At 38.1% G+C, this 12,500-nt stretch overlaps 1 protein-coding gene across 1 annotated transcript; it reads right to left on the bottom strand.

Annotated features, from left to right (window-relative positions):
• Positions 1-6,955: 6,955 nt before the first annotated feature.
• Positions 6,956-7,834, bottom strand: LOC136837572 (uncharacterized). Its single transcript, XM_067102449.1, has one exon. It carries the CDS (start codon positions 7,832-7,834, stop codon positions 6,956-6,958), a length of 879 nt encoding a protein of 292 aa, XP_066958550.1.
• Positions 7,835-12,500: the final 4,666 nt, after the last annotated feature.

Genomic DNA, 12,500 nt, shown 5'->3' with positions numbered 1-12,500 from the left:
AGGTGGATGAAAAGGATGATAATCTTAATAACTATGGAAAGGATGGTGAGGAAGATAACTAATCTGAGAAAGAGGCTTATAACTGAGATAAAGTACTCAGGAGGAGGAAGGTAAAATACTCAGGGGGAGGAAGGGTGGAAGTACTCAAGGGGGAGAAAGGGATAAAGGATATTATAATACAATGGAAGGCGAAAAACATGGTTTGAAATATTATCATGTTTAGTAAATATAAAACAAGTAAGAAAAATGCGACGAAGTTTCATCGACGCAATCGAGTTTTCCGTACAGCCGCTACAGATTATAATCAAGGCCACCGAACATAGATCTATCTTTCAGTGGTCTTGGTATAATGCTGTATGAGCCGCGGCCCAAGAAATTTTAACCACGGCTTGGTGGTGGCCTATCCTATAACGTGGCCAGAAGCACGATCATGTCTAACTTTAACCTTAAATAAAATAAAAACTACCATGGGTAGAGGGCTGCAATTTGGTATGTTTGATGATTGGAGGGTGGATGTCCAACGTACCAATTTGCAGCCCTCTAGCCTCAGTAGTTTTTAAGATTTGGGTGCGGACAGAAAAAGTGCGGACAGAAAAAAGTGGGACAGAATAAAGTGCGGAGGGACAAACAAAGCCGGCACAATAGTTTTCTTTTACAGAAAACTAAAAAATCACTGTCTTTGTTCATATTTTATATAAATACAGATTGTAATTGCATGTTTGATCGAAAATTGGGATTTTTTATAAGTGACATGCTTGGAGTCTTACGAAAAAAATACCCCCTAAAAAAAATTTCACCTTCACAATCATTTATAATTAAAAAAAAACATTTTTCGAGATCAGTTCTTGAATGTAAATTGTGCAAGAAATTACATAAAGTGTACAAAAAGTAAGATATTCTTTATGTTGAGGGACAAATTCACATGGTGACTTTTAATGGGTTTATCTTAATTTCTAGGTTAAAGAAAGTTTGTATTTTTAGAAGTACAGCAAGAATTTAAAAAAAAAAAAACTTTCGTGACCTAATTTAAAAACACGGACGTGTCAACTGGTGCTGTGCATGGATTGTATAACATGCCCCTATTCTAGGATGGAAACTATGCCACGACACTGTGAATATATGTCAACAAGTCGACGAAGCAGCAATAATAAATGATACTTGAAGGGGCGAGATATGAAACGTAAAAAAAAAAATCGATAACTATTACACAAAAATAAAGCCTTTCAAAGATCTGGTTAATAGAGTCATTCTATGGAAGAGAAATGCACGAGACCTATAAAACCATCTAACACCTATAAAGCCACCTGACAAAGAGGACAAAGGATTCTGAAATGTGGATCAAGAGGAAACTCGAGAAGTGAAGAAACAAAATCGAATTACAAATATAACCGTTGGAGGGAACTGCGAGAGAGAGAGAGAGAAAAAGCAGATGCAATATATATACAGATGATAAAGGGGTACGGATTACAAAGACAAGGAATGTAGGTGACAAGTCGGGAAGGAATGACGAGTGGAAGTGAAGATAAATACGAGATAAAGACGAGATGATTTATGTCATAGATTTGTCTAAAGGACAATAGGCCTATTCATCGTAATGCTAATGGCGGCACACAATTGGACCGAACGCAAGAATAAATGTTTATTTTGACACACATGAATGTAATGTAAAACTGACCAAAGATGGATCGCAGAAAAAGAAGAAATATGTCAGGCTAGAGAACAAACTTTTCCTCTTGCCTTTCTCTCTCTCTCTCTCTCTCTCTCTCTCTCTCTCTCAGTTAATCTTTCGTTGTCGATGGAGCTGTAGGCAATCTTAGGGAACAATATACATGATTTATTGTCGGCCAGATAATATATCAACTCGCAAGGAAATATCTCCCGGCGGGAAATATACAACAGCTCGAAATATTACTTCTGTTCTCGAGGTCACAAAAAAAAATAAAAAACTTCCAAGTTGCTCTCTTCGTCCTTCCGACTTCTTGCGTCTTTTTTTTATTTACTTTCTTTGTAGAAAGCAATGGCGATTAGTTCATTACCCATACACTGGGTTACTTAATATTGATTACTTAATATTGACGTAAATCTTTAGTTAATGGTTGTGTATACCATGTCTGCAATTTTTTTTTTTTTGTACGTCAGAAAATAACAAGAATAACAGCGTAAGATGAAGCGGTTTTTGTTCTCTCTCTCTCTCTCTCTCTCTCTCTCTCTCTCTCTCTCTCTCTCTCTCTCTCTCTCTCACAGTTATACACATCAACTTTCATCATATGTACAATATCTTGAACTCTTTTCTAATTATATACTGCATGTATGATGAATGTACGGTGGGTATATATATACATATGTATATTTGAATGCATCCTCTATTTATACAATCTATCTTTTTAAGTTTAGAAAAATGTTATCGTAAAACGCAAAAGTTTTAAGTCATCAATTGAAACGTCTAAAACTCACCACCAAAAGCTCCTCTGGAAATCAAATCAATTGTCCAAATATCCACAAGAGTAATATTGCAACAACACTATTATTATTATTATTATTATTATTATTATTATTATTATTATTATTATTATTATTATTATTTCAGAAGATGGAACCTATTCACATGGAACAAGAACACCAAAGGGACGGCTGACTTGAAATTCAAGCTTCCAAAGAATGTTGGTTTCAACCTCCCACCGCAGACCCCACACTACAGCAGTAACTGATCACGATACAGAGCCAGTGATTTTTCACCGCTCTCGGGGAGACGCGAAACCGGGAAGTCTGAGTGGCATGCCATGACACTAACCACTATACTACGTGTCGGCAATTTATCGCACACCCATCACAAACAGGTTGAATACAAGTCAGCGACATATTGGTAGCTCTGGTAAGTGCTTCACACAATCATCCAGCATTTGACAAAGGTTCGTTCTCCATTCACGGTCCCTGACTTGTGTTCAACTTGTATGGGAAAGTTTGCCGACGTGTGTGTATGACGCCTTCCCGTTGTGTGGGCACTCCCATACCACACCTGCTTTTGGGCAAGGGCTGTGCCGGCATAAATCTTGTTTAACCAAGCCAAACCAACGACCAAACAGTATTACTACATGAACCCTGGGCTGCTGTCTCCCCTATCCTCCCGATCCCCTTCCTACCCCGCCCCCACCCGGGGCGGACAAACTGGTTTGCAGGAGGAGGGTGGATTTCTCCCCTATCCTCCCGTTCCCCTACCTACCCTTCCCCCACCTGGGGCAGACAAACCGGTTTGCAGGAGGAGGGTGGATGTCTCCCCTACCCTCCCGTTTCCCTACCTACCTGGCCCCACCCGGGACGGACAAACCGGTTTGCAGGGGCTGGGAGGCTGTGTCATGTCTCCCTTACTGTCACCCGGGGAAGGACAAACAAGATCCCCTCGGATTTTATATTACTACATTGGAAAGCAACGCAACGAAGAAGACAACATGCACATCGACATATGAGATCAAAATTCATATAATAAATAGAATGTAAAGGAATAAAAAAATTATTGTCTTACGCTTACGAAAGGTAATTCTCTTAATGATGCAAGCAATTAGAAGACTCGCGAGAACAAAGAAATGACACAAGTTAGTTCCGAAGAAAATGAAAGCATCTTTTGCGCGACCTAAAACGTCAAATGAACTACATTATCAAAAAAAGAAAAAAATTAGAAAGACTACAGTAAAGCAGTTTATTTTCAGTACGTTTCAAAAAGAGGAGCGGAAAGCGAACTTATTTTAACACCAATATAAATTTTATTCATTATTTATCATTTCATTAATTCAAATACAATAATTTTTAATCACCGTTAATTATACTGTATGTCGGTAAAAAAAAATATATATGCGCTAGTTTCAAGAAGACTCTAAAAGACACCTACGCATATTGCATAATGACTTGACCTAACGACACAAGTAATTTCCGTCCATGACAATTATTTACAGTCAACAAATAATTACAAACAACAAAGAGTTACAAAGAAATGTGATTAGGTAAATACAAAATGGGGCAAAGTACTACAATTCAACCTAATCGTAGTACTCTGAATGAGCGATGACGTAAAGTGAATTACGGAGTAATTTTAGGTGGACACATCTCTTGGGAATAAAATAATGAAGGCTATTTAGGTAGCCTAATTACAAAAATCACAATAAAAGGCCTTTGCCAACATTTTTTTTTTTCGTTTTATATGGCAAAGTCGTTAGCTTTCAAGTCTTAACATTACTGGATTCAGCTCTATGCAATATCACTGATTAAAAATGGACACGTGTATACATACATGCATACATACACACATATATACATACACAGGCTTTTTATACCAAACGTACCCAAAAAGTGCGAAGAAAACGAGAATTTAAGAGGGCACTGCGGTTATTACAATAACGTATGTATGTAGATTCTACATACATACATACATACACACACACAATATATATATACATATATATACATATATATATATATATATATATATATATATATATATATATATATATCTTATATATATATATATATATATATATATATATATATATATTACATATATATATATATACATATATATATATATATATATATATATATATATATATATATATATATATATATATATATATATATATATATATATATATATACCTTATATATATACACGAGTGTGTATATACAGTATATATATGCTGTATACATATGTGTGTGTGTTTGTGTGTGAATAATCATTTCCAAACCATTCGCATCCTAGTAAGGTTTCAGAAAAGAGCCCACCAATTTCCAAATTAATTATAATTGCTCTTTTTTTTTTACAGAATAAGCAGAATGATGGTTTTCGTGCAAAATAACTTGTATATGCAGTCTGTTCCTCTAAATGATGAAAACATTTTCGTTAATGAAGAGAATAGCATTTTTAGGTAATATAAATACACGGTTATCTTCACAGTAGTTATAAATGGACATTTTTATGATAAAGGACGTCAATACGTAATATCAATACCAGTAGAGACAAGTACCCATGCATATAATGAATCACTGTCCTAATGAGAACAAATTTTATGTAAGTTTAGCAACTTTTATGTTGACTGACCTGATAGTTTCATTGTAAGGAGTCTAACAGGACTAGATATTAAAATAATCCTATTGACTTTTGGAGTATTAACCAATTATTGCCTAACAACGAAAAAATGTAGGCTTTTGCTGCAGCTCATTAAATGCTAAAATTAATTTAAACGCATACGCAAGGCGTAGGCATACTGCCTACGAAAAACAATCAATATGATTCGACACTTTCTTACAGAGTAACAATTATACTGCCATCCTAAAAAAAATCAATGGAGAGAGAGAGAGAGAGAGAGAGAGAGAGAGAGAGAGAGAGAACCAAACATAAATCCGAAATACGTGTTCTCTTGACATTGAAAATAAAAGAACCAATAACTTGAGGATCATAAATAAAAAAAAAAAAAAAAAAGCGTAGGTATCACAGACTGTCCTTCGCAAATATCTCGGAGAAATATTGTGTGGGAGTCTCGCTGTCATAATATTACGAAGCGTTATGGGCAAACAAGAAGATTACGGCTGACAAGGAAGGCTTAGTCATAAGCTTCCAGAATTATACATCTTCCAGGGCACAGCCATTATGGCATACATTTTTAATAAAGAAAAAATGCTCATGTAAGCTGGGAATTGATATTACTGGAATCAATAAAGCAAATGTGCAAAAGATTACGAAACGACCGAGGAACAGAAATGTATTAATGTGTTACCGGGAATTTAGCAAATAAGCTGGAGTATATTTGATAAACAAAGGATGATATAAAATCACTTTTGTAATAGGGAAGTTGAAAGAAAGATGAAAAAGTCGTATAACGAGTATGAACAAAACTTTGCACTAAACAATGCTTTAAAACAAAAAGTAAAATCTATACTCACAGGATAGGTGAAACATCACATGAAGACCAAGAAAATAAAAAGAAAGAAAGAAAGCAATGAAAGGCACCGAAAACAACAGATCAGGGTCACTGCAAACAAAATAAAGCACAGATGCGACTGACCACGATCGAGAGTCTTTCTTATACGACGAGACAGAGAGAGAGAGAGAGAGAGAGAGAGAGAGAGAGAGAGAGAGAGAGAGAGAGAGAGAGAGAGAGAGAGAGCACACCAGCAGCAACGGAGACGAGGTCGGCCAACGTAAACCATAAACTTTCGTTTAAGAAAAAGGTTGCAATCGAAAAAAACACAACAAATAAATAAATAAATATGAGCAAGACACAAAAAAATAAATGAGGAAAAGATAAAATCATATTCTAACCAGAAGAAAACCAGGGTCAAGAACAAAAAGAAGAGAAAGATGAAACTCGAGAGGTTACGAAGACAAAGGGGAACGCGTGAAGAAGACTGAAGAAGATAAGGGACAAGAAGAATGAGACACGGGGACGTGTTGGTGAAGGTTGACCTGCTGCTGAGGAATGATCTCTTGTTGAGGACTGACCTGTTGGTGGGGAGTGACCTGTTGGTGAGGAATGACTGTTGGCGAGGAGTGACCGTTGCTGAAGAGTGACCCGTTGGTGAGGAATGACCTGATGGTGAGAAGTGACCTGCTGGTGAGGAATGATCTCTTGTTGAGGACTTACCTGTTGGTGGGGAGTGACCTGTTGGTGAGGAATGACTGTTGGTGAGGAGTGACCATTGCTGAAGAGTGACCTGTTGGTGAGGAATGACCTGATGGTGAGAAGTGACCTGTTGGTGAGGAATGACCTGTTGGTGAAGAGTGACCTGTTGGTGATGAATGACCTGCTGGTGAGGAATGACCTCTTGGTAAGAAATGACCTGCTGGTGAAGAATGACCTCTTGGTGAGGAATAACCAGGTGGTGAGGAATGAGCAATTGATAAGGAGTGACCTCATGGTGAGGAATAACCTGCTGGTAAGGAATTAGCTGTTGGTGAGGAATGACCTTTTTAGTGAGGAGTGGCCTGTTGGTGAGGAGTGACCGTTGCTGAAGAGTGACCTGTTGATGAGGAATGACCTGATGGTGAGAAGTGACCTGCTGGTGAGGAATGATCTCTTGTTGAGGACTGACCTGTTGGTGGGGAGTGACCTGTTGGTGAGGAATGACTGTTGGTGAGGAGTGACCGTTGCTGAAGAGTGACCTGTTGGTGAGGAATGACCTGATGGTGAGAAGTGACCTGTTGGTGAGGAATGACCTGTTGGTGAGGAGTGACCTGTTGGTGATGAATGACCTGCTGGTGAGGAATGACCTGTTGGTAAGAAATGACCGGCTGGTGAGGAATGACCTCTTGGTGAGGAATAACCAGGTGGTGAGGAATGAGCAATTGATAAGGAGTGACCTCTTGGTGAGGAGTAACCTGCTGGTAAGGAATTACCTGTTGGTGAGGAATGACCTTTTGGTGAGGAGTGGCCTGTTGGTGAGGAGTGACCGTTGCTGAAGAGTGGCCTGTTGGTGAGGAATGACCTGATGGTGAGAAGTAACCTGTTGGTGAGGAATGACCTGTTGGCGAAGAGTGACCTGTTGGTGATGAATGATCTGCTGGTGGGGAATGACCTGTTGGTAAGAAATGACCTGCTGGTGAGGAATGACCTGTTGGTGATACGTGACCTGTTGGTAAGGAATGACCTCTTGGTGAGGAATAACCAGGTGGTGAGGAATGACCAATTGATAAAGAGTGACCTCTTGGTGAGGAATAACCTGCTGGTAAGGAATTACCTGTTTGTGAGGAATGACCTTTTGGTGAGGAGTGGCCTGTTGGAGAGGAATGACCTGTTGGTAAGACTACTGAAACAGAACATGATGAGGAAAGAAGGCAAATGAGAAACATGGGGGAGATAGGGCGAGGTAAATTAAAATTTGGGCGTAGTTGGCCCCTCCTAAAAGTCCCTTGCCCTCCTAGTAGTTATGTTTTAGTATCGGCACCGTGATTTGTGGCAGCTGGGTTATCTGAAGTGGCCTCCATCTATTTGCTTTACGTAGGGAGGAGGCGACCTCAGAACCAATGTTCTATAAATCCGAGAGCGTGCTATACCCGTACAGTCTCTCTACTATACTGCCCTAAAATGGAAGACTGTAGTATCTGCAAAAATACAAAACGTAGAAAAATGGTAGATACTCCCTTGCCTTAATACTGATTTTGCAGATACTGCAAATGGGACCTCCTAAATACTCGTGGAAAACATTGAAGAATCATTCTGAAACTGCAGTAACTTGTGTATTTTGTTTCACGAGCCCAATAGGTGACATATCTCGATTTCGAAAATTTTGCAGATGCTGCAGTTTTCCATTTTAGGGCAGTACAGTTCTGTAGTTATAGGTGTGAGTTCCCTTGCTACTGAAGAAAAGCTTCCTTAAGAGATGGTAACCACAAACATATTTAGATTACAAGGAAACCTGTACATAACAGAAAAGTGATGAGATAATAAAAAAAATGGAAATCACTAATATAATGGAGAAACTTCTTCACTTTATTTTTTTAATTCAGTTAATAATATATAAGTTAATGCTTGCCATTTTTTTTCTACTATCTCATTACTGTTATGTACAGGTTTACTTGTAAGGAAAATATCTTGGTGGTAACTTTCTCATTATAGTTTTTACTGAATTAAAAGCAAACGGCAGCTGAATGCCTGCAATGTTAATGTTCATAAAGTTAAAAAAATGAATTACAATGAATACTAAATGAATTACAATGGAAATTAATAAATTACAGTGAATAAATGAAATACAGTGAAAAGAAATAAATTACAAAGAATAATACTTTCACTGGACAAAGTGGCATGACATCCCCCTTCCTCGTCTTTCAAAGGTTACCAGTCAGAGGGCCGAGATCGATCTCACAGGGAAGGAAGGGGACCTGGAGAAACGGCTTGGTTTAATGCCGAAAAATTCCACTGTTGATCTAAGGCGTAAAGTAAGTACTTGATGATTAGTTGACTTTGGTTATTGAGCCCCAGCAGCCATCTACTCTAAGGGAGAGAGGGGGTGTACATATATATATATATATATATATATATATATATATATATATATATATATATATATATATATATATATATATAATATATATACATATATGTATATAATATATATATATATATAATATATATATACATATATATATTATATATATATGTATACATATAGACAGGCAGATAGACAGATAGATAGATACATATATACTGTACATATACAGGTATATGAGTTTGTTTTTGTTTTGCTGTGATCCGATAGTACATTACGAAGATAAGAAGGTCCAAAAATATAGTATTTTTATGGGTCTTTTTATCTTCATATATATATATATATATATATATATATATATATATATATATATATATATATGTATGTATATATACATCATTACTAGAAGTGTCCATCCTGCAAATCTATCCAGAGTTACCACCACAAAGATCAACAGAACGATTGTAAACACTACAACTGGCGAACTCAGTCCAGCTCCCGAAAATCAGATGACACTTACAGACACCAAACTATCTTCTGGCACATCTTAAACCCCTCCAAACCCACCGTCACATCTTGAAGGCCAAGACCATCATCATCAACACCAGCATCCCATCACATCCTCCTGTGGAAATCCATCCGGACAAATATGGAGACAAGTCATAATCCGTTTGACAGGTAGTTTTGACAGCTGATAGGCAGGGGAGATGATGTATGGACAAGAGACTGGCTCCTTGTTGACAGAATGGAAGGGGCCAATAGAAGTTGCTATTCATCAACGTCAGAGAGAGAGAGAGAGAGAGAGAGAGAGAGAGAGAGAGAGAGAGAGAGAGAGAGAGAGAGATGCACGGATGAGGAAGAATTGGGAGTATGTAAAGCGAATCGCTTGCCAATCGATGGAGGAACCAGACACAGGGACGATAACAACGTCTGGTCTGCCTTCGTTCTTATTTCTTGGGTCATTTATTCTTTTATTTTGTTTGTATATCTATGTAGCAAGGTTGAATGTCTTTGTGTTTTACAGAAAACATAAAGACAAGACATGTTCGTTAAGATGTTCGTTGTTTTTTGCCTGACTGTTTTGTGTGTGTGTGTGTGTTTTGTGTTTGTACATCCATACAGCAGGGTCGAACTTTTCTTTTAAACTGTGCTCTTAAATACAGATAATGTTTGTATATGAGGAATCCTGCAAGAACTTCATCTTAAGATAGGATGTCCCCACACCTCTCCCAATCATGATCATCATCATCATCGCCCCTGTGGACTTGTTCCATATGAATAGGGTTCATCTTCTGAATAATAATAATAATAATAAATAATAATAATAATAATAATAATAATAATAATAATAATAATAATAATAATAACATTCCGCTACTCATGTCTTTCCTGTGCTTTGTCTTCCACAAATCTCCACTCATGCACAGGATTCGATTTCATTAATGAAAATTTAGCTGTCAAACCAAGCACAGGGGCACTTCTGGCCATTCAGCGTTTAAGACAGTGAAAAGAGGGAGTTAGAGCGGCTGGACAGCCAGATGAAAGATCCAGAAAATAAAGGAGATGGCGTACAAAGACCTAAATGTGGAACTGAGACAAAACACAGTTGCACTAAGAAGTAATAGTCAGATAGGTTGGACAGCAAGGTTGAAGAAAGGAAGCGGGAACGGAGGTCAAGTAAAGGGCTGAAAAGTGGGTGCAGTCGGGGGCCGAAGGGACGCTGCAAACACCCTTTTATAATGCCTACAGTGCACCAAAAAGAGGCTTGTTGACACACGGAATAATCATTTTCCAATATCTTGTGGATATATTTCCGTTTCACTGTTTTGTCTTCTTTGTCATCAAGAAAGCTATATCAGTAACCACAGACAATCATCTCCAATAACACATTACCAGTCACCCAAAAATGGAGACTTGTTAAAAGCGTACATTCTAGTTTTAGTGTATCCTAATCGATGTGGGACATTTACGGAAGTCATTCATAAGAAAACTATAAGTAGTAGCAGCAGACGTTATAATAATTATGAGTTCTTCATAAGAAAGCTATCAATAGTAGTAGTAGTAGTAGTAGTAGTAGTAGTAGTAGTAGTAGTAGTGGTGGTGGTGGTGGTGGTGGTGGTGGTAGCAGTATAATCATAATGGTAATGATTCTGTGATGGAATTCAGTACATATTTCAGATCACTATTTACATGTATAAAATCTGGAGACTCGATAATAAGCTTTATTCCTATGAATTACATAACTGGACATAGCAAACCCTTCAAGTTAAAAGTTATGCTGATCAAATGATCATCAGACTTCAGCGACTAAATAATAACCTCCAAGAACCTTGTGAAACTTGATTCATCATCCTGCTAACTCTTAAACCCTATTAACAATAGGGTCTTTTATCTAAGGCTACACAGTTCAACCAGATCTAGTGTAACCCAGAACCTTTATGGCTACTACAAATCCAAACAAGTAAAAATTGCGTCGAAGTTTCTTCGGCGCAATCGAGTTTTCTGTACAGCTGCTACAGCGTTTATAACCAAGGCCACCGAAAATAGATATATCTTTCGGTGGTCTCGGCAAATGCTGTATGATCCGCGGCCCGTGAAACTTTAACCACGGGCCGGTGGTGGCCTATCCTATATCGTTGACAGAAGCAAGATTATGGCTAACTTTAACCTTAAATAAAATAAAATAAAAAAAAACTACTGAGGCTAGAGGGCTGCAATTTAGTACGTTTGATGATTGGAGGGTGGATGATCAACATACCAATTTGCAGCCCTCTATCCTACGTAGTTTTTAAGATCTCAGGGCGGACAGAAAAAGTGCGGACTGAAAAAAGTGCGGATAGAATAAAGCAAGGTCTAGACCTTAGAATAAAGTGCGGAAGGACAGACAAAGCCGGCACAATAGTTTTCTTTTACCGAAAGCTAAAACCGACATTATTCTGGCCCTAGTTCAGGGCGAGAGAGAACAACGACAACCCGAAATGAATCTTTACATTGTATCTAATTTAAACAGAAGGGTAGAAATGGGTACTTTATTTTAACCAATAATTCGACTTCACTCGCCAAATGAACTCTAAATATTCCAGTGGATCCCTACCAAACATTCCAGAGTGGTAAGGAGCCCAGACGGCCGAGTATCCAAGATGCAGGAATCCGAACAAAGGCGCAAGCAAACCCGAGGTCTTAAATCTGAGCACACTTCCCCCATCAGTTCAAGACTGCATTGAGAAAGCTGCATGCATACATGCATTGAAAGAGCGATTCTCAACAAACCTACAAAAGTCTAACGCCACTTTGTGTCTCTGATAAAGTCTAACGCCACTCCGCGTCCATGAAAAATGACTAATGTCACTCTGCGTATCGGAAAAAGTCTAACATCACTCGACGTCTCAGAAAAGTCTAACGCTGCTCTCCGTGTCTCGGGAAAAGCATAACTCTACTTCGTATCTCGGAAAAAGTCTACCGCCACTCCGTGCCTCTAAAAAAGTCTAACGCCACTCCGCGTCTAGGAAAAAAGTCTAATCACTGTGCGT

Source organism: Macrobrachium rosenbergii, chromosome 59 (genome assembly GCF_040412425.1).
Source record: "Macrobrachium rosenbergii isolate ZJJX-2024 chromosome 59, ASM4041242v1, whole genome shotgun sequence".
NCBI lineage: Eukaryota > Metazoa > Arthropoda > Malacostraca > Decapoda > Palaemonidae > Macrobrachium > Macrobrachium rosenbergii.
Note: the sequence above shows the minus strand (reverse complement) of the source record. Positions and strands in the feature narration are given on the sequence as shown.

Excerpts from the sequence above, each read along its gene's own strand:
- LOC136837572 (XM_067102449.1), bottom strand. The coding sequence starts at position 7,834 with ATGTTTCTCATTTGCCTTCTTTCCTCATCATGTTCTGTTTCAGTAGTC.